This window comes from Labeo rohita, chromosome 5 (genome assembly GCF_022985175.1).
Source record: "Labeo rohita strain BAU-BD-2019 chromosome 5, IGBB_LRoh.1.0, whole genome shotgun sequence".
In the NCBI taxonomy this organism is placed as follows: domain Eukaryota; kingdom Metazoa; phylum Chordata; class Actinopteri; order Cypriniformes; family Cyprinidae; genus Labeo; species Labeo rohita.
In genome coordinates, this window is record NC_066873.1 from 7142671 (window position 1) to 7167039 (window position 24369).

The following is a 24369-nucleotide window of genomic DNA, read 5'->3' on the forward strand; positions in this document are numbered from 1 at the left end:
ATCCCTTGTTCACATTGCAGGTCTTGATGTCCAATTCTGATTTGTTGCCTGTATTTTTGTGGCTGTCTGTTTACACGTTCTTTCAATTGTGACCCATATCTGATTCATGTGTTTATACTTGCCATACCATCTTAAACATTGTGCATGTGTTGTTGTCGTTTCCCACCTCCTCACGTGCTTCCTCCTGAGAATAATATGTGAACAGTGCTGACCAAACGAGTCACAATTAGCAAATGAAAAAAAAAAAAAAAAAAAAAAAAAAAAAAAAGTTTATTTTTACGTCATCACCATGTAGGATAAGTTTGAAAACGTAGTTTCTATTTAACTCAGCACGAGCCAAGGAATCAGAAGGGAAAAAAAATTGCGTCTAAAGTTTACAGTTCAAAAGTTAAGTATAAATTAGTATAAATATTAGTGCAATTTTGAGCTGTTGGTGACGCTAGATGGTTTGAGCTAAAGACTCTATGGTTAATGTCGAGACTGTCCTGCACTCAATTTTATAACTTTCCCACAAAGTGTTCTTTGGGCTGCTGTAGATTTCCTGAGGGAAAGAAGAAGAAGAAGAAGAAGAAGAAGAAGAAGAATGTCAGGTAATTACAATGGGTGCCTGCGAACCTTCTGTGCTTGTCCCTTAATAAAAAAGTTTCAGTCCTACAGTTTACTGTACTTTTACACAATGAATGCAGTTTTTACATTTTGTAAGAAAAAAAAAAGTTGAAAAATAGACTCTGAAAACACTGAATGCATTTTGCTGAAAGCTGCTCCATAAATGTATCTGGTTAGTAATTACTAATTATGTTTACTAGATTTTAATGTGGTTTCCTTATTAATCACTAAACAGACTCATTTATGAATTCTAAAACCCAGCCATTATCAGGACAACACAGTAATACACACAAATTCTCCTTTCAATTGTCCTGTTATTAAAAATAAAAATAATTGCTATATAGTTAATAACATAAAAACATCACCTTCTATTATTGTACATGGATCTCTCATTATTTGTTCCATGCCATTCTCCTGTGTCAAATGCCACATTACTTGGCCTGTATTTAATGTGGTTATTTATTTATTTATTTATTTATTTTTGCTCAGGAGTTAGCTTTGTTTTATATTTTATTGTACATTGATATTTGTAAGTATATCAATTTAAAGTAATGTATATAAAACAACCTGAATGAGCATTAGTGTCACTGACAAACATCAAATTTTGTTGACTACAGGTCATTGATATCCTGGTCCTGGATGATGATGAATACAATGTTTCAGATGTGCTAAAACTCACTAAATACTAATAGCAATAGCATGGCACACACCTGTGTTGAAAATAATGTGAAAAGACGCTTGGAAACAGCACAATTTTGCTCATGTTCACTAAGGTGAATGGTGGCCAATATGCAAACATAGGGTAAACTAGATCAGGGAATTCAAATTTTGTCAGCACAGGATTACTTATGTAAACAGAGGTAAATGGCCACAAATATACAAATGTGAGGTTAAACTAGATCAAGGAATAAAAATTTTGTCAGGCAGAGAGGAAATGAGTGTCATGTAAATGATTATAGTATGCTGCAGCAGTCTTTCAGACTCCTTCAAATTCTTTATATCAGAAAGGACATCAGTTCTTTTGTCAGTGAATTTGCATGGAGCCAACACAAAAGGAACAATCAAATATATTGGCATATAGGTATTACTTTGTATAGTAACCAGAATTTCAGAATACATTCTGTTCTATTCCAAACATTGAACATCTGAACAATCTAACTGCAGTGCATTCCACAACAAGGTTAGGTTCTGTTGACTCATTGGTAGTTTTATTAAAGGGATAGAGATTTTGTCGTTATTTACTCACTCTCATGTCACTATAGTTTAGGTCAATTATTCTTTTATAGTAAAAATAACAATTTGGATAATAACCGAACGTTTTAAATTACACACTCAATGTGGTATTCCAGTAAAGTGTTTATTATTACATAGCCTACTCTTTCTCAAACTATTGATTGCAAATAGCGGGAAGTATTATGTGGGAAGTCAATAACTGTGTAGTCAACAGCCAATAACATTTGACTGCAGTACGTTCAGCTCCAAGGTAAGGTTATGACAGTTTATTAACACATGAATGCAGATGTTTGTGACCAGCCTGCAGTAGGCGTTGACTGTACTCAGTAGGCGTGTGTTGGGCGGCGTTAGGACCGCGCGGTGTGCCATCACAGTTAGAGCAGCAGCTGAAGCGGCAGACAAAGACACGGAGCGCAACGCGATCCTGCAGCATCCACGCCCACCCACACTCACTCACACACAACAGCAGCAGCAGCTCACAGTACCACTGGTAAGTCAAACACCGGTATACTTTTACTTTAAAAGAAAACGTGTCGAATAAGTCGAAACGTATGTCATGTTATTATGCTGATGTTTAGTGAGTAACTTTAATGATTTTTGAGAATGTCAGTGGGTGAACAGTCAGATGGCTTCAGGATCGAGGCAGCCCTAATACCCATGTCATCTGTGTAAAATGCATATTAATACATATTATTACAACATTAAAATAAGCCAAAATAGCTTTAAATAGGATAATACATACATACACACATACATGCATGCATACATAATATATATATATATATATATATATATATATATTAGGAACAATTTACCCTGGTCAAAAAAAAAAAAAAAAAAAAAAAAAAAAAAAAAAAAAAATCTGAAGGAATGTGTACAGGATTCTTAAACTTATACTAATGGGATTAAATAAGAATCAATTAAGATCTTATGGATACACTTAAATTACAACATGATTTATTGTAACTAATAGAATAATATGTTGTTACTGGACAGTTAAATGAAATCACAAAGGAAGCTGTAGGAGTTTTAAAATCCTGAAAGATTTTCTTTAAATTTATTTTTATATCCAAGAAGGATATTGAGAATCCTAATAGTCTTATTGGGTGCACAGATCTAAAGGATCTGATTTAAAATATGTTTTGATCTTACAAGAAAATTCTTATTAGAATGCTTTTGGGTTAGTTCAAATTAGTTTATTTTACATTTGAGGTATTAGTAGCAAATGTGAGCGAAACTTTATTGCCTTTGGGTGCCTCAAATTGTAGGGTACTTTTCTGTAGGTTGCAGTGTGTGTGAATGTGAGACACAAGCCCCATCCTGAATTTGCTGTAATGCAGCATGTGCCAAAGAGACACAATGAAACAGGCTCGCAGAGCACTCCGAGTGGGTGGATGGGGGGAGTGTGGCATACAGACTTGCCCCTGGAGACCATTTGCTTTCACTATGACCAATTTTATCCTGTGATTCAGTGTGTGATGTGTTACTGGACTCTACACACCACAGCACAGTGTGACATCAGAATTTATTACCCAACAAAAACTCAACAGTACAATGGTAAAAGTTTGAACATGTCATCTTGAAACAGCAGTATTTCACAAATTGGCTTGTGATTACCTTCAAAATACCAATGGAGGTTTTTCGTTCTTTTTAATAGAAAAAAATCACCAAAAATCGGTATTACTTTCTTTCTTGTGGAAAAACAAAACAAGATTTTAAGCAGAAACAAGGAGCTCTTTTTCAGAAAATAATAATAAATGTGGACTGGGAGTGTCAAACTTCAAAAAAGGACAAAAAACATTGTAATAGCTGTCCAAAAGACTTATATACGTTTAAAATACGTTAGCTTTGTGTGAAGAACACATACGCCATTTGTTGAAAATATGTAGCATTTAAATGCCATTTGCACAGAGCTAATAGCTTAAACATTCTGATAAACTTCTATTTTTTTCCCCAAGGAGGAACAAAGGTTAGTAATGAGTTGAAAGTGAGTAAATTATGACATAATTTTCAGTTGTCATTACTTTAATGTACAATGGGTGTTGCATATCCTAAACTCAGTAGGGGTGTTTTCTCTAATGCTGTCATGAACTGGCATATCTGGATGACACTAAGTATCTTGCTGAGTCAGTGGATCATAGTTGCTGGGTTGTGGTGTATGAGAGTGCATTTGAGTGTAGGAACCCTTGTGTCAGCTGTGGAGCAGGCCCAATTCCCCTCTGCACCACTGATGACCATAAAAAAGCACTCAAGGTGTGTGGAGTCTTTGTGTGACCACAACAAGGATGTAATCCCATTTTTGTTACTGGGACAGAGGGACACAGGGCACAGGATTAGACAATAACAAACCCCATAATCAGCACAAATCTGTGGCCACCTCAGGCATGGGTGTCACGTTAACATTTTACATAGACTTTTGTTATCAAATCGACCTTGGATTGTTCTTGAATGTCACATCTGAATATGTGTGTTTGTGTGACTTTTCAAATTCTCTCAGCTGTATACATTTAGGGTGTCCAGTGTGTCTTTATTTACAGATTTCTTAGCATTATTGTGTCTATTCCAAGGTGAGGCGACGAGGGGTAGTAGCCAGGCTTTAATTGGAAAAGCTGTTGCAATCCCTTCTTGCAGTCACACTGGACACAAGCCCAGGTCTAAATGCCAAAGACCGCCTTATTGGCAAGACAACCCTACTATAAAATTTGTGTACAACAAACACTTAATAACAGCTAGCCACTGGAAAACAAATGGTAAAAATAAATCTATAACAGAAATTATACAGATAAAAATCTCATACACTTACAGTGATAGAGGGACCCAAGCCATACTGAGAGACTAGAATATCATCTGGACATGTGGGAAGCTAATACTGTGGAACACCTTAGTAATCAGATAACAAGGCTCCGTTGACCACTTAGAACAACCTAGCAACCCACTAGCAACAACATATTAGCCACAGAGAGCACCATAACTATCAAAATACCGTAGGTAAAACTAAAAGAAATGGTCAATGAAAACCTGGTATTGACTACTAATTTAGATATATCAGAGATAATGCATCCACCTCAATGTCTACAACCATTTCAGCCTTAAAAAATGATAAATTGCAATTTTACATCATAACCTTCAATAGCTGGAATGTAAGTCCATGTAATGGCCCTTTGAAAATAAAATTGTTCAGTAGTCCGGTGGTGCAGTGTGTGTTGACTTTGGATTGGTGTCAGGAAGTCAAATAAGCTGACTTGTAGCAATCCAACTCTCAGAAATCTCATCATTACAGACTAAAGATAGTGGAGGTCAGGCTGTGGGTGCTGATTAAGGAGCTAATTGAGGTGTCGTCAAGCTAGGTAGCACTGACAAGCTTTTATAGGATTCCTCTAAATAAATCAATAGAGATGGAAGCACCTTAGCAGTTTGACAAGTCCTAAAGGATTTGTGTTTGTCATCCAAAATGTTTGACTGCTCCCAAAGGTCTGAAAGAACTGGATATAATAATAATAATAATAATAATAATAATAATAATAGTTAGACAAAATAACAGATTTTGTTATCTTTCTCAAGAGCTAATTTGTCTTCTCAAATGCTGATATAGATTTGACATGCCATGTCAATAAACCATGCTTTATGTATGTTGTGTGTCAATACAAAGCTGGATGAGTATACACATTATGTATGTATGTATTTAAATTATTATTATTGTTATTACACTCAGAAATATAGCACATTTTGGAAGTAAAACTGATAATACACTGTAAAAAAAATCTGTAAAATTTACGGTAAAAAAACGGCAGCTGTGGTTGCCGGTTTTTACTTGAATTTACTGGTAAATACTGTCATTTTTATTAACTCATATAATGTTAATGTACCAACCTATTGAAGTACTGAAATCTGTTTTGTACCTTTGTAATACACTGATAACCACCGAAAGCAGGTGGTGATGATAAAGTCACATGATGAACCAAAGCTCATCACAAACATCTTCTAAATATTAACATATATAGGTGCACAGTGTCATTCACACAAACACGAAACACCATCATGGTAACCCACATGAAACTGAAATAATGCAATAAACATTAATTAGATGTACAATTACAACATTAGGTGTAACATACAACCCTAATGTACAAAACTGCTAAGTAAAAAACTAAGAAGAAAGAGTTATTTCAACAACAACAAAAAACAAACAAACAAACAAACAAAAAGCATAAAAAAAAGTAACACAGGGGATTCTCAATTTACAGTTATTCACTGTAAATTTTACGGTATTTTACTATTAGCCATTTAAGAGGTTTTTATTGTAGGATTTTTACAGTTTTTACTGATTAATTAATGGCCATTTTTTTACAGTGTAACTACATTTTACATTTTGTTTAACAGGTTGTAATGTGTGCATGCAACTTTACATTTGTCATGTTTACAGTTGCTTCCTGTGATTCGTGACCCAAGGTTTTTTTTTTTTTGTGGAAAATAAAGTAGGTTAATCACTAAAGTTTTCAGTAAATTATGGGTAGTGAGGTGCAAGCAAAATACAAGTGTTATTTGTTGTTATGACTGTTAACAGTTTGAAACAATTATTCTCACATATTTGCTCTCTGTTAAAACTCGTACAGAAAAAAATAAATAAAAAATAGAAGGTAGGTTTTGTGTTTAACATGGATGGTTTGTTTGTGTGTGTGCAGAGGTCTCTTACATTAAGATTAATCCTTAAATATAATGTGTTATACCTGCTGTAAATATAAGTATGTATAAATATGCATGAAAAACTTATTTTATGAAGTATTAAAAGGACAGATAGGAATCATATATGGATAGTGTTAAACTCCCAATATGACAATAATCCTTTATCAGATGTGTTGTATTGATATTTAAGTTACTGTCCCTCTCCAGGCAAAATTTTAAACAAAACTGCTAATTGACTAAATCACATCATGGTATTCGCTAAAGAGGGAATAAGGAGCAAAGTCTACTGACATCAGGCAGTTCAGGAGACAGAAAAAGAGTTAAAAACATATCAGGACACTGATAAGCAGATATTGATTTAGCTTTGAATAGAAGTGTGTGTGTGTGTGTGTGTGTGTGTGTGTAATACAAGGGCAGAGTGGAACGAGTGGTGTAGCTTTATTGATCCAGTATTGGTTTAGGGGGTTATGGGGGAGTATTTTAAGGGAATGTATGCTCAGATGGAAGAGTGAGGTAACAGAATGAGAATATTGACAAATGGCTGGGACAGCAGAAGGTGGGTGGGAGGAGCAAGTATAAGTCGTAAAAGCCTTGTCGGGGGCAGGGAACCTCAATGACAAAGAGATGGACAGATGACCATTGTTTATTAAAATGAAGGCATATGTCTCGCACACACACACACACACACACACACACAGACACATTTTATTTATTAATAAAATACATTTTATTAATGAAAAATTACTAAATTGATAAAACAAACAAAAATATAACCAAGAAACAGCATATTTAATGTAGCATATTTAATGTTCTGCAGAGTTCACTCTATTCACACACTACATTTAATGGATATATGTAATTTTACCATTGGGAAAAAAATAAGTACATTAAAAAACAATAATACACACACATACACAGTAAACAGTATACAGTTCTGCAAACATGATAATTAATTTAATCATATATGGAACTCACAACAACAACAAAAATATGTCACTTGTGTTTTGACTGATAGATGATGTGTGATTTTAAAAATATTTTGACCATTGACATGCATGTGCCTTATGTCTAGCAGTACAAGTACATTAGCAAGCATGTGTTCCGTTAGTGTGTTTATGTGAGTGACTTTTACATTCTTGCTCTTGCTTAATCACTTCATTCTTCAGAAAAAGTGATGTGAAAAGATACAGTTGGAATTGCTGCAGAGACAACTGTCCTTTTCTAACACTCTCTTTCTTTCACTTTCTTTTATTTCTCATTTCTTTTGTGGAGGGGTAGAAAGAGAAAGTTTTGTTTAAAAAGAGCAGCTGTGTTTTAGAAGTTCTGGCCCTGGTCCACTAGAGCACCGTGGCCAGGATCAGCCTCCCTCTAAGTTTGGACTTTAATCAGACAGAAACTCTGGAACTCTGTTCCAAGACCTTGTGAGCTGCCTACCTAGACCACATTTTAGGCACCAAAGAAGCTCTCAGAAAGCTGAGGCACTCAGATTTGAAATTGGGAGAATCAAGATGTCACATACCCCTTACTGTGTGTGTAATCGCTGTATGGAGTCGAGGTTTTTTTCTGAACAACTCTGACACTGTTGTTAGATAAAGATGCCAAGTAAGTTATGCATGTGCAAACAAGGTGCAGCACATCCGGGTTCTACGTCAAAACGCCAGCTCTTGCGTCAGCACCACCACACGCATGCATGGTATTGTCGTGAACATGCATCGAAGACTGACAGGGAAGAGAATAAATTGTTGAATAAAGTCACTATTTTGCGCTATTGTGCACAAAAAGTATTCTCATAGCTTCATAAAACTACAGTCAAACAACTGATGTCACATGGACTGTTTTATCGATGTCCTTACTACCTTTTTGGGCCTTGAACGTGGAAGTTCCATTGCTGTCTATACAGGGTCAGAAAGCTCTCAGATTTCATCAAAAATATCTTAGTTTGTGTTCCAAAGATAAGCAAAGGTCTTATGGGTTTGGAACAACATGAGGGTGAGTAATTAATTACAGAATTTTCATTTTTGGGTGAACTATCCAAGAAAAAACTATTACCAAGCTTAAAAAGATTGTTGCAGTTGTTGTGGTTGTGCTGTTTTATGCTACATCTACCCTAGTCTAAATACATTTGAAAATGTATATTTTTTCTCTGTTTTGACCATCTGTCTACACTGAGATGATGTTTTTGCATTGTAGTGTGGACTGTGAATATGGAGGTATTCAAAAACAATGATGAATGTTTAATCTTGTAATGCATATTGTACTGATAGATATCTATGTTTATACTGGTATTCTGGCTGTTATGTGCTGTTCACTTTCACACTTTCTAAATATATGTTACTTTGTAGTCGTAATTTCAAAGTAGTGCAAAGATAACATAATGTTTACTCGTAATTGCTGTCCTGCAGCAAAACGTGACAGTACTGAGTGCGATTTGGATGCATTATTGAATGGTGAGATATTTTGCTAAATAAAATGATGCTGCTAGAAGAATAGCTTGTGAACTTTATATTACATCTGTTCCATCTGTATCATCCCAGTGAGTTTTTATGAGGTTTTACATATATGCAGTAATACATATATGTTTTCCAGTGTTTCAGTTTGGATAAGAAACTTTTGGAAAACACTATAGTGGACGGAGAAATTAAAAATAAATGAAAAAACAGTTTTCACATGTTTCCGGATTAATGTAGATGAAGCCTTAATATCGTCTGCCTGGAAATCTGACTTGGATTCACACATATATGGCTCTATCACAGAGCTTGTCATCTCAAATATCAAAACACTACGTGTTGTAAAGGAGGGTGTGGATATAGTGCAATGAAATTACAAATATTGGACAAAATATTGGTGCAAAAATCTTTGGAATCTTTATTAACTAATCTCATAAAACATTATTTAAATTTAATAGATCATTTTACTCTGTATCTCTGTATTTTAATCCTTGTTAAAACATTGCATTGCTATTTTAGCAAAATGCTAAATTCAGACCATATTGAAATTAATTCTGAGTCGTGTTGTATGCCCTGTATATATGTAGTGCTATTTTGTGTCATGCACACTGCTAATGAACAGGTCTAAACCAGTCAGTTACGAGATTCTGTTTAGATGAGGACTCTCCCTTGGAAGCAGGGTCCGAAATTAACACTCGCCACTCGCCAAATGCGAGCAAATTCTCTGTCTGGCGAGTTAAATTTAAAGCGCCATCCGCCACATGGCGAGTAAATCTTTTCACCAGTAATGTTAATCAGTATCAGTCTCGCGGATCTCTGTGATGCTCCCCCGCCCCCGTCTGCATGTGACGTACCGAAGCGTAACGGTGTGTTCACACGGGGCGTCAGCGTCAACGCTTGACGGAAGGCGTGGCTGAAGTTTGGCACTGACGCCATGGTCATAGCAGCGTCAGCCAATGAAATTAGATAGGAACTCAACAACAAAAACTCGGATACAGCTTCATTGTCATTCAACATGGACGCCAATTTTTTATATGAAATTTAACCTAAATTTCTGATGGCTGATGGCGCGCTATTCTTGGCGGTACATTCTATGTATGGTAGTTGTCATTCATGGGTCCAATACACACCAGATTCACCAATGGCCTCTGCCACCTCCTTCCACGCCTGGTCTCTCCGGTATGAATCCCGGTACATAAAAAGTGTTTGGTCATAAAGGACCGGGTGATTGCCCACTGCAATAATTAGTTTTTCCTCCATTTTAAAATTTATCCTCAGTTTGCTGCTCTTGAACAGGATGAACGTGATTGGCTGCCGCCTGGCTACTGTGTTTGCATAGAGCGATCCTGATTGGCTGACGCTTCCGTCGGCGGCGCTTCACTAATGCCAGTGAAGCGCCGCCGACGGATCCACAATTCTTTTCAGCAATGCTTGACGTCACCCATTCAAAGTCAATGGGAAGCGTTGACGCTGACGCCCCGTGTGAACACAGTGAAACGCGAGCGCCGCACTCACGTCATTTCCGTCTAACTTAATTTCGGTCCCTGCTTGGAAGACACAGTGGGGCAGCATACCAAGGTTTAAAAGAGAGCTAGAGAAGTGGAAAAAAATCTTCTAGCCAACTCTGAGCAGCAGTGTATACATTTATTTATTTATTTATTTATTTATTCATTTATTTTTGACACAGACAGGTAGAACTGGTAGTACTGTAGTTTGTTTCACATGTTTTTTTATCTGGTCCAGCCTGGTCAGCACTTTAAGCTGATCCAGATGGTTGAGCTAAAGCTGACCTGTAGGTTATCTTCATCGAGCTATAATAGAGCACATTGGTCTAGCAAGAAACCAGCTACCACATTTCAAAAACTATATTGGCTACAATGGTTTGACCTGGTTTTTACAAGAGATGGTTCTTTAAAGAACCTTTGACAGAATAGTTCTTTGTGGAACCAAAAATGGTTCTTCTATGGCATCACTGTGAAGAACCTTTTAAAGCACCTTTATTTTTAAGAGTGTATGGTCTTTTTTTGTTCAATAATTACACACATTCTTTTGTAGACTTTTGGAATTGTATGATAATTTGAATGTAGGCTATGTTTTTTAGTTCTTTATACTTTGACGGAGTGTTGTTGTTTAGCCCATTTGTTTATTATTTTAAGACATAAAATTTGCATGTGTATGTAAATGTTGCACTACATTCAAAGCAGCCGCTGGCTGATTTTACAAACCTGGAAACCTCTCTCCCTAGCTCACACCTGCCTTTTTTTCTAGAGATTAAAATCCACTCAATAATGTTTCTGTGGAAAGGGAGGCTGAATATTTGTCTGCCTCTCTTTTTTGTTTCCTACTGCAAGCAAAGGGTAGAGTGGTGGGTTGTGGGTCGATTTTAGTGCCATGATATTGTAGGTGGAATAAAAAAGAGAAGTCAAAATTTGCATTTCTGTCTAAATAAAATACATATGTGCATTTAAATCATATAAAGAAAAATGCATTCATTTTGAGACATTGTGAATTATGCATAATAACAACAGTTCTGTGAAACAAATAATTTAGTTTGTTAGTTTCTAAACCCTTTAACAAGCAATTTAATTAGAAAGAGAGAAATATAATATTTTCGCGTTAATTTTTTTGCATGTAAATCATCATTTATCACAAATCTCCAGACAGCAGCTTACCTACCACTGAACAATCATGATAGTGACAATTCCATCATCAGCTGTCTGCAGCATCTTTCACTGGCCTTGAGCTATATTGCAGACCTTACTGTTGAGCTCTGGCAAGCACAATTTAACTCACTTCTTTGTAGATCTGGTTTATTGAAACAATCTGGTCTCGCAATTAATGAATAAGGATGATTTGATGCTGACGTGTAGTTTCCATGCTTCATGTATCCTTTTAGAGAATGTGGAAAGCTTGTGTAGCTGTTGCCATGGATACTGGCTAGTGAAGAACAACTGATGCATTTACGTGTATATAAGAGCACATTTATGATGTTATGAATGCTAGCATGTATTATATAAATGTGTATATACAGTAAACTTGTGTATTTCCATGTTTTCAGTCTCACTGCAGCTAAATACTGCCTGATAAAAAGGCTAGTAATGACCATACCACAAGTTTCCTTTTGTTTGGGTTTTGTGTGTGTGTGTGTCAAATGAGTGTCACCACAGGGAATTTTTAATAATAGCTCATGAGTGACATTGAAATGTGTGTGGGTCTGCTGTATGTAGGCCATTTGAATGCATGATGCTCAGAGAGCCTGTGTAGATGTGTAGTACTTATGATGATGGTAGGCTTGGACAGTAAAAAAGATTTTTGCTGCAGTGTTTCAGGTGGAATATCATTGTTAATTTGACTGGCAGACTTTGAGGTCAGGTTTTTATTTTTATTTTCTACAATTTTTGTTGCTTGGTATTTATGTATTAAATGTATGTATGTAATTTTCAGAGATCTTTTAATTTTTATTGTCGAGATGTGAGCTCCAGGGTGGCAGTGGCCACTTGTTACTTAAGTGACGTAAGGTACGCAAGGTACGCTGTACAGTATGGAGATGAAGGTTAGGTAGCGTGACCATACGTGTAATTTTTCACAGACATGTCCTGGCCAGGGTTTGTTCTGGCTTTGGTTTTTACTGTTTTTTACAGTAGTTTGACCAATAACATGCAGTCATTGTACATAATTGGCCAATTGTGGCGTGTGAGAAGATGGGATATACAGAGAGTGGTCAAAGTGATGCAAATATGCGCGAGAGTAATTCAAAAGCATAAGGAGCCATCTGCTGTCTATAGCTCTCACGGCACTTTCATGTCATAAACTGATCAGTCTGCGCAGTGCAAACAGAGCCAAAACCAGGATATATAGAAATCCTGGCCAGAATATGTACAGGAATATTGACACGTATAGTCACCCTAGTTTACGATTATAATTTTTGGTAGTATTACATAATATTATGAGTGTATATTATTTCCATAACTTTATATTTTTATATAACTTTAATGGTGAATCAGAGTGCTGCCTTTGTACTTTTGACTGAATTGCTTAACAACATATATAATCACTATTTTTATTTGTTAAATACTATTGTTCAATAAATGATATTTTGAAATTAGTAGTATATAATAACAGTAATAATAGTAGTATATAATAATAGCATTTTGAGAAATTGTCTGTATGCTACTGATGGTGATTTTGGTTACGTTATTATGCCATTAGATGTTGAAAATCAGCCTGGTCTCATTGTTTATACATAGATATTAGCATGTAATGTTTAGAAGCACTCTGTGGTTGTTTCTTATTTATGTATATACTTGTGCCATCAAACTGTTGTATAAATGCAATATCATACTTGTTGCTGTGAAATATGTCTCTGTATAGGCTAGCTGTGATTACCTACAGCTCTCGTCCTTTGGCCTTGTTTTTTATGGCCAAATCACAGCCGTGATGTAGATATAGAGTGATATCACATGGATAGTTGTGTGATATTGCTCATATAAACACTTACAGTTAAGGTTTAAGGAAAATAATTTTAATGGTTATACCACAGTTCATTAAAATAAAACTTTTCTTGACAATATTATAAATATTAATTAAAAAAATTCCATGTAAAACCATATAAATCCAACATACATAAAAAAAAAAAATTGACCAAAAAAAAAAAAAATAATAATAATAATAATAATATTTTTCTTTATCATTAATACTGTTATGTGCAGTATTTTTTTGATAACCCTCAAATAACATTTACTGATTCAATTCTTTTGGTTTCTTATTCTTGTCAGACCCATAATTCCTCAATACAGGACCTCCTTCACCACCACTATGGATGCCCCCTCTGAACATGTTGCCATGGAGCTGGACTTCGGCCATTTTGATGAGCGGGACAAGGCGTCTCGTGCCCCACGAGGCGGACGAGCCAACGGTCTCCCCAGCCCCACACATAGCGCGCATTGCAGTTTTTACCGTACACGCACCCTCCAGGCTCTGACCAGTGAGAAAAAGGCTAAAAAGGTGCGATTCTACCGCAATGGTGACCGCTACTTCAAGGGCATCGTGTATGCAGTGGCCAATGACCGTTTCCGCACATTTGATGCTCTACTGGCTGACTTAACCCGCTCTCTGTCTGACCATATCAATCTGCCACAAGGGGTCAGATACATCTTTACTATCGACGGATCACAGAAGATTACCAGTCTGGATGAGCTAGAGGAAGGTGAGTGTTTGAGTTTGGCAGTGAGATTTGAGGAAGCATTTATGAAAAGCTCGGAAAATTTGTGCATGATGGTGTCTCTATAATTTGCATACTATTATTGAGCAATACATCTTCACATGAACAGTTAGTCTGAGAAACTTCCATAGATATTTCAGACCAGCTACATTATAAAATATGCATGTTAAGAAATATGAATTTGCCTTGGTTCAAAAATCCTCTCAACTCTCAAACTACTCTTACCATTAAAACACTGGATCATGAGATGCACAAGTGTAACAGTACCGAACACAATGCTATGCTTCATTTGTTGCAGGGGTTGCAGCACATACATTTATTTGCTGGAAAACTGGCAAAATAAAAGCTTAATGATTTAACATTCTCATTTGTACTGCCTGACACAAGTGATGAGTAAATCTAATCATTTTACTGATTTTCTTATTCATCAAAGTGAATGTATCTTTATTCAAATAATTTTGTTTATTTCAGCAGAATTTTTAACAGCCAAATTACCCAAACACATCCACCTAAGCATATAATATTCTGAATAAGGAAGTCATTACAGTGCAGCCAAAGATAATTCATGAGGAGCATAGATTATTACTTTACTACCCAAAGTCTTCATTCATTTGTCGCAAATGAATGAATGACGCAATGAACAAATTATTCATGAATGATGCATCACTACTAAACACCAGTGAGTGTTTGAAATAACTTCCTAGCATGATCTGATGTAGATTCTCACTGTATGAGGTAGAAATATTGTATTTATACAACCTCAATTTCAGAAAAGTTTTGTGAAATGCTATAAAATCAATAATTTGTTATATATATATATATATATATACACACACACACACACACACACACACACATATATATATATATATATATGTATATATATTTTTTTTGGCATTTCATGAAACATCCCAACTTTTCTGGAATATACATAATACACACACACACATATATATATATATATATATATATATAACTATAAATAGAGACGTTGATGTTGCCTTAATGTGGGTGTTCATGTGCAGAAATTCAGTAACCAAATTTAAATTAAAATTGTATAGTATAGTTTTCATTAAAAATAAAGTAATCTTTCTAAAAGATACAAAAGTAATTTAGTGCAGTACAGGGGGTCGATACATGCCGAAGCCGCTATCTGCTCCGGTTGCCAAGTCAGAGCCGTAACGTGCTCATCATAGAGTGTATATACCTTCACTTATAATGTGAGTGTCTTTTAAGATGTATACACTTGCACTAGAATAGGCTAGGCTAGGCTGATGATGTTCTTTGATAATGTTAGGCTGCTTTTAGCCTTATGCTGGAGCTGGTTTCAGGGAAAGAAATTAAATAATTAAATAAATTAAGTATGTAAATAATTAAATAAATTAGCACGATAATATCATGTATTGGTGATCACGCTAGCTAACGATAGGACCCAACACTACTGTAGCGTATTATTTACTCACCCTCCATGCATCCTAGGTGTATATGACTTCCTTCTTTCAGACGAATGCAATCAGAGATATATTAAAATTAATCCTGGCACTCCCAAGCTTTAGAATGGCATAGACTGGTGTTTTTCTTCATCAGTTCAAAACAAGTCCAATAATGTGCATCCATCTATAATAGAAAGTGCCTCACATAGCTCAGAGGGGGTCAATAAAGGCCTCCTGTAGCGAATCGATGCGTTTTTGTAAGAAAAATATCCATTTAAAACGTAAGAATCTAGCTTGCGCTAACAGTTGTACACCAAATTTGCTTCTTTGACAAGGGGCGTGGCAGTACTGAAACATTGTCTAAGCTGTTTGCCAATCACAACACATTTCGTTTTTCAGAAGGCGGGCCTTCATTAATCCCAGAACTAATCGAGCCATTTGTGCCAGGCTGGGAGAAACTTATTGTAACAATGTAAATTATGTTAAAAATAATGTGTTTTTTGAACCACCAAGCATGAAAGCATATTCTAGTACACCCCCAAAACAAAATCAAGACTTTGTAAAACAGCATAATAGGACCCCTTTAATGGATGAAACGAATATAATGATTCACATCTGATTTATTTCTCAACAGTTTATGTTCACTTGAGACGTAAACGTTTGTTTTGGTTCATATTCGCCATGATATTGTGTTTTTTGACATGATCTTATATGTATTTCATGTATTTTTAAATGATCTTGTATGTATATGTAAATGTATAAACTAAAATCACCATCGCATTTGCAATTGCGTTGATATTCTGGAAATTCTTAATATTAGTTATTGTTATAAATTAAAAAAAAAAAAAAAAAAAAAACTCATACTAGGGACATATTTGCATATATTTATTTTGGGTGCATTTTATTAATTCTGGTGGGATTAATATTCATTTGAATTTACTGACAGCTTTAAGATACATTTAAAAACCAATATAACAAAGACGCATGCTTTTTTTGCACATTATTCCCTCTAGATATTAGTCAAATTAACTATATGAAACCGGTTAGCTTACATGCCTTTCCCTTCTGAAGTGGTACATGAAGTACGAGGTTGTGGTGGTCTTGTCAGATTTCCTGGTTTTGTAAACTGTGCATGCAGAAAATCTCCATTTATAAACATGGGCAATTTTTTCTGTGCTAGTGCAGTGTCATGCAGCCATGCAAACTCTAATCACTGGTGCCGGTACTCTGCTTGCGTTTTGTTTATCCATTTAAATCACTAAGATTTATTAAAATAATAATAATAATAATAAAATAAAATAATAATAATAATAATAATAAAAATAGTGTCATCCCATGGATTATTTTTATCTTTTTGATTTTTTTCTTGTTAATGGCACTTGCTACCACACTTCTACAACTTGTTCCTCAAATGCATGTTACACCCTAATATAAATGGCCTGTTAGTGTGTGATGAGCACTGAACCAGTTGTTAGTAAACCACACACTGCCCACCTGTAGTAAGCTCTAAGAGCTAAAAGCAGATTGGTAGGTCTGTCTGGTTGTCATGGCAACAGAAATTTGCACTCACACATGTCTAAGGCTAAATATGAACACATGTCTAAATATGAAGACAGGAGAGGAGAGATAATAAATATGGACTAGACAGATATTTTATTTAGGAATCAAATAAAGCCAAATAAAACAAAAATTAGGATGAAAATGAGGCCATCAGCAAAAAAAAAAAAAAAAAATAAATAAAAAAAAAAAAAAAAAAAAAAAAAAAAAATAATAATAATAATAATAATAATACAATAAAAAAATAATGCTTGTTCGCATTACTTGGTTAAATTGAGCAGAAGCAACTAAATTTTTGAACTTGTCTTACCTAACTTATTTCAGTTATGTTCAGTCCACTTTAATTTGTAAAAAAATTAATTGAGCTTAATCATTTTGTGTTGGGACTACGTGAATCATTTTTGTTGACACAACTAACTGAAAAGTGGATGTGTAGGCAATAAAACAGGCAAGATAGTGTAGACTTAAAATATAACCTAACATATTATTTATTTGTAACAGTAAAATATATATTATAATATGCTGTCAGTATAGTGATTTTATTCCGAGAAATTTTGTGGACTTGTGTTTCAATCCACCAAACTATTTTAGCGACTGAAAGCAGCAAATGTTTTCCACATAAAGAGATAAGACATGCTTTATTACAGAGCAAACATGCCTTGTTAGTAAATGTTGAATTTTAGATGAATCAAACTGGAAGCAGGCAGATGATAACGTAGCCTGGAGGAAGATGTTCAAAATCTGTAGCACACACACTAAACCGGAGTATGTGTCTGGAGCTAAGCTATTCTGTGTGATCTGCTGCTGTGATACATCTGCATTTTAACTGCACTGCCCATGCATGTGCTGCTTACACACACACACACGTTGGTGTGGTATTGTGGTACACGATGTTGGTATTGGTGGTTTATGGGGCCTCTCCATAGGAGTAATGGTTTTTGTACTGTATAAACTGTATTTTCTATCACCCTACACCAACCCTACCCCTAAACCTACCCTTCACAGAAAACTTTGTCCATTTTTTGATTTTCCAATAAATAAATAAATAATAAACCTTTATGAGGACACATATACCTCTGTCATACCCATGTCATTATACAAATTTGTAAGCCGCCCAAACCAGTGCACACACATTGGGTTGCTATGATTTATGGGAAAATTGCGTAGACATAATGTTTTTATATTGTACAAACTGTATTTTCTGTCCCCTTATGCTAACCCTACCACTAAACCTATTCCTCACATAAAACTTTCTGCATTTAATCCCACATTTGACTTCAGATACAAGGCCTTGGGCCTCCCATGGCCCGACTAGCCTCTACACCCAGACACCCTCCCCTATATATTTCAACCCTCCTGCCAAACACTAGCAGAACAAACCATTTTATAGGGGTAGATCAGGATAACAGAGGATAGTTCAATATCAGTATTAAAGCATACACATTCCACATACATTCTGATAATCCAAAGCTAGAATATTGTCATCAAAATGCTCTCTTACATCAAATCATAAACAAACAAAAATCAATAAACAATATAACCCTGTAAACTGATGTTTACGTGATGATAATCCAGTTCATCATCACATCATCCACTAGAGAATTTGTGAGGTCAGGCACTGATATTGAATGAGAAGGTAGTGTATAAAATGTCTTGGTATGCTGAAGCATTAATATTTCTCTTCACTGGCAGTTCTTATGGAGCGAACGAGACGTGAGGCGGGCGGATCCAAATGCAAGCTTTTATTTACAGACATAGTCAAAACACAGGCAAGGGTCGAACACCAGCGAACAGATACAGTACAAGCAAGACACAAGATTCATTCAGGGACAGGTGTGGGTCAATTGACAGCGAACATAATCCAGGGGGGTGAGGTAAACGGGTAATCAAAAAACTGACAGACAATAGTCCAAACGAGGGGTGAACAGAGTCCAAAACGGCAAGACCAAGGGCTAATCCAAGACAGCCAATAACTCCAGGGCAGACAGAAATCAGACAAGACAAGATAATAGGCCTTGAAGATAACAAGACTTGACTAGAAAACTCGAAATGGCTCTGTAATGTTGCTACCACTAGGGGAGTGATAAACACTAAACAATACTCAGCCCTGAATTATGGTGATGGCCTCGTATTTATATTGTATGTGATTGGCTGCAGCTGTGTGTGTAATCAGTGAAGTGGAACATGGAAAATGTAGCCCAGTGTGGCATGTAACAGTCAGTGTAGTGTGAGAGTCAATATAATAGGAAGGTGACCTCTGGTGGTGGGCAGATTGAAGACTATGGACAGGATTCGTGACAGAAGTAAGGGGCCTAGCCCAACCCTGTACTATTATCCCTCCTCCACCAATCTTTATAGTTGGCACTAGGCCTGTTATTATACAAATTATTCACTACACGACTATCGTTATCCTAAGTTTCATTCATGATGTTGTAAGGGAAACAGGTCAATTTGACCCAAGTTTTCAGCAATACATGCAATTGCTTAGACCTGTACAACCATCAATCATCTAATTAACTCTCACATTGAGTTTCTCAATGAGGCTGTTAAACTTTATATTAAATGCACCCGTTCAGCTAGAATCTGGAGATTGTACTTGTGTTGCCTTTGTGTTAAGGGAATTCCATTTGTGTGGCATTGTTGCAGAAAGGGGTTTCTCACAGTGGTCTGTTGGCTGGAAATTTAGTAGTCGTTCAAAGTGACATCTTGGGCGTTGGCTGAAGGATGGTGCAGCGTCGTATATGCTGGTTGAGGTTTTGAGGCAGGCACTGACAACGTCTGAGACACAGCTTTGCAGCAAAACTTAACTTAGGACATGAAACTCAACGGAAAAGGAAAGAAAATAAAGTAAAAGAAAGAAAAGAAGAGTGTAATGAGACTAGATGGCTTTTCTCATGGTAGTTGAGTAGTAGCGGGCGTGCAGGCCAAAACACGCTGGAAAAAGCAGTGGCATTGTTGGTGTCCTCAGTTTTAAACTCAGACTGTTGGACACATCCCAAATGGTGTCTTGACCAGTTAGTTATTATCTTAGCTCGGGGTGTTTCTGTGTTTCTCCTCCCAATACATAAATCAGTGTGTTCTTATTAGTTATCTTATTAGTCACATGGTCCAAATTTTCCCACATCCTGCAGAGTATAATTTGGACAACTGTTTCTATTGCAAGAATATGAAACATTTTATAACAAATGTATTGCTAGAAACATTTTAAGCAAGAATATTTAACAGCCATGTCTTGACTGTGGTGAAAGGAGGAGTTGGGGATGGAGAAGGGTGATTTGCTCCTGAAAAGTTGCTGAATAATACTGAATAGAGCAAATTCTCAATACACTGATAGCTTAAAGCTAGACTTTCTGAAATAGTACAGACTGTGGCAGTATGTGAAGAGTTCAGATGCAAAAGCCTCTAAATCCACCTGACGTCTTTAAAAAATGCATTTTTATCAGGCTCTGATGTATACGTTTCTACCTAAGTACTGGTAATTCTGATAGGGCTGATGCTGGAATTTTGGCGAGTTTGAAGTAAAAGTATTTGATGGACATATAATGTGTGTCGAGAGCATTCACTCAGTATCATTATCTCATTTTTGACCGAGGTGACTTTTAGGGGGTTTTGCATTTGAACTGTTCATGTCCTTTACAGAAGAACAGTAGCAGCAAAGGGGTGCTCTTATTTAATAAGCAGCTGAGAAGAGCAGCATGCCCCCTATGCAGTACAGCATATGGTCAGTCCCCGAAGTTTAGGCAACAAACATGTTGCCCTTGTCCAGATAAACATTAACATTAATAACAACCTTTAGTAGCAAAATTTACATACTATATGTTAAGTATCAAGCACGTTACCAATACACTTATTTAGGTTTAAGCAACAGCATGTTGCTGACTTAAACACAGCAGGGTGGAAATAATAGTCGGATAAGTTTAATGAAAAAGCATTCCCAATACTAGATGAGCCTTAAACAGCAAGCCTGTTTCATAGCAGGAAACAGGCCTTAAACAACAGCTTTAAAAGCAAGCCTCAGCTGCGGTAAGTGGGTACCAGCGTGTCAAAATACAACGAATAAGCCTAAAGCAACAGAATGCCTAACAACAAACATGTTACTGAACAACTAGCCTTAAACAACAAGCAATATTTGCTGAAAGCATATTTGCCAACATTAGAGGTAAACCGATATTGGATTTTATAGGTACCGATAACTAGGTTGGACCACACTGGCCGATACTGATTAATCGACTGATAGTTTCTTTTTTTTTTTTTTTTAATTGGGTACTGAACGGAAAATAAATATCGCTCTACTAATTAAAAAAACAAAACAAAACAACAAAAAAAAGTAGCCTACTGAACCATACTTTGTAAATGAATAAAAATATTAATATTAATTTTATAGTGATCATTACAGATCATTGTTCATTAATGTTAACAAAAGCAACTAAATGTTTAAAATATATCAGTAAATGCTGAAACTATCACTCTCTAACAAGGAACAATACTTCTATTCTACAGCTTTTATCAACTTTAATGTTACAAATGGACTCACATTGTAAAGTGTTACCATTACATCAACAATCAAGCAAAAGATGACCATCTTTAAATATCTACACAAAGGCCACAGTATTGAAATTGCATACGTATGGATATTGTGTACTTTCACAATTTAACTGCTTCTATTCTAGAACATTTGTGGTTATCTAATCAAAATATAAATATATGTTAGTCACACAACGGGCAAAAGTGCAGCGCCGCGGCTAGAAGAGCCCGTATCACACACACTGGACGCATTACGTTCAGTTCAAGCAGTGGTCTACACTACTTTATTTGATCCCAAACAGGCAAAAGTATACTGCTGTCCTTTCTCCACTAATGCAGCATCAAGTCAACAAATTCATCGCTTAGTAATGACATGAAAACATGCACTACAGTATAATGTACACACCGTTTTCGTTGTGTTTCGAAGTTTTAAATCCGCCTTTGAAGTGTTCCGCTCTGGGGTGCGTTTCCCGTACAACGAAGTAACTCGCTGATTAACCTCTATAGTACGATGCACTGTTGTGGAAACGAACTAGCTAGTCACTACTGTTTCCCGAACAAGGTCGCATCTCCGTCGTTTGAACCACATTAGTTTAGCAATGTAGGGCCATTGTTAATGATATCACCGAGTAATCATGTATGCTATTTAACTTTTTAGAGATCTCAAAAATGCAGCTATATTAAACATGGCACCTGGTGACTAATTTATAATTTTTTGTTCCGTGTCACTTCGCTTTATTTGATGTTTGATTCATCGCGGGTTCCCTCTTACGTCATACTCCGGGGTTCCCGTAGGCATTTATGCGCATGCGCACTACGCAAAAACGTCGCTTGCGGAGGAAGCTTAAAAATACATAGATTAAAATGCATTTATATTTAGATCGAGTGAAAGATATAGATTGTACTGCATGTTAGCTTGCTTACTGTGTCCAAGAGCATAATTTACTGAGCCCATATCTTTTACTAACAAGGAACTATGCTTCTAACCACAGGTCGAGAGTTGTAGTTCCAACCACGTAAGTTTGTGACGCTGTTTGCGAATGTTCGTTTGAACTATGGTTTTGGGAAACACCGAATCGTTAAACTATGTTGGTAACGACGGAACTTGCGACCGTAGTTGGCTAACGATGCTTTTCGGAAACGCACCCCTGTACAGCACGCAGTGTCACGTGTCTAAACAAACGGCACATGCTATCAGTGATTTCTGCCACTAGAAGCTGCTCTTGTGCTGTTTAACAAAGTCTATAGGGACTTTGCTGTATAATGACGACCTTCTCAGCTGCTCCAGCAACGGACCCAACCCGGAAAAAATTATCGGCATTCGGACAAATTTACGCAAAAGTTGTCCAAATGCAGCGTTTGGACAGAGATACATTTGCGCTCAATCATTCATGCTGTTTTTGAAATTACAGAAATACTTCCCATCATTTATTTGATTTCTTTAAAATTAAAACTGTCATAGTAAATGTTCTGTAACAAAAATGTGTTGAGGTGTTCGAACAGTCCCTCAAAGAGATCTTTTTTTTTCTCTCTTTCTGTGTTCTCCACCCCTCCAGGTGAGAGCTATGTTTGTGCTTCTGAGAACTACTACAAGAAAGTGGACTACACCAAAAATGTGAACCCCAACTGGTCAGTCAATGTGAAAGCTTCAGCTAGCCAGAAGAACATGCTGGCCAACCGCACGGCCAATGAGCCGAGGGAGAATAAGGACTTTGTGCGACCAAAGTTGGTGACAGTGATGAGGAGCGGGGTGAAGCCGCGGAAAGCCGTCCGTGTGCTGCTCAATAAGAAGACGGCACACTCTTTTGAGCAGGTGCTCACTGACATCACAGAGGCCATTAAACTTGAAAGCGGAGCAGTGAAAAGGATCTACACACTGGATGGAAAACAGGTATGGGAGAAGTACACACTCTAAAAAAAATGCAAAAACAACCATTTCTGGGTTATTTGTTTGATTTGACCCAACATGCTGGATTGTTTTATTTCACTATTATTTAACTATTGTTAAAAAAATGACTATATTGCTGGCTTAACCTTTTAACTGTCACCCGTCCCCTCAGTGGGACACCTAAGTTTACTTCACTATATTACAACTAAATCCTAATCTAATCATGACAAACTATATATCGTTGAAAAGGTCTAAGACTCCTTAATAGATATTTTACCACTGTTATTTGCTACAAATTATGTAGGAACAGTAATAGATTAATTTATGATAAGAGTGCACCTCAAAAAATCTATATTATAACAGGAGTTCTGACCTTTGTCACAAAAAGTCTTTTTTCATTGCCTTTTTCCCTATCACATTTTAGAGATCATAATAAATTATAAATCACCTGAAAACTTAAAACCTCAAAATTCATCCTGTGAAAGCCATTTTAAATTCAGGCATTGCATTACAATGGAACTGGAACTTTAAAATCATATTACAAAATGTATTTGTTAATGAATTATAATAATTTAAGTTTGGATAGAGCACTTTCACGTCTATGTTCAGAAATGGGGGTAAAATGGGTTAGAATCAGAAATCAGGTGAACATTTATTAATAAGTCAGAAGTTATATATACAAAATAATTAGACATTTTTAATTTATTTAGATGAATGCAGCATATTTTATAATATTACAAACATTTAAACTGGTATAACAGGAATAAAATAAAATAA

General features: G+C 36.0%; 1 protein-coding gene across 1 annotated transcript in view; it reads left to right on the plus strand.

Moving 5' to 3' along the window:
- Nucleotides 1–2207: 2207 nt before the first annotated feature.
- LOC127165675 (neuronal migration protein doublecortin) overlaps nt 2208–24369 on the plus strand; it is a 60935-nt gene continuing 38773 nt past the window's right edge. Inside the window, exons 1-3 of the mRNA XM_051110526.1 lie at nt 2208–2329; nt 13745–14175; nt 23261–23595. Coding sequence (XP_050966483.1) covers nt 13785–14175; nt 23261–23595 — 726 coding nt within the window. The 5' untranslated portion in view covers nt 2208–2329; nt 13745–13784. The remainder of the gene's footprint in view (nt 2330–13744; nt 14176–23260; nt 23596–24369) is intronic.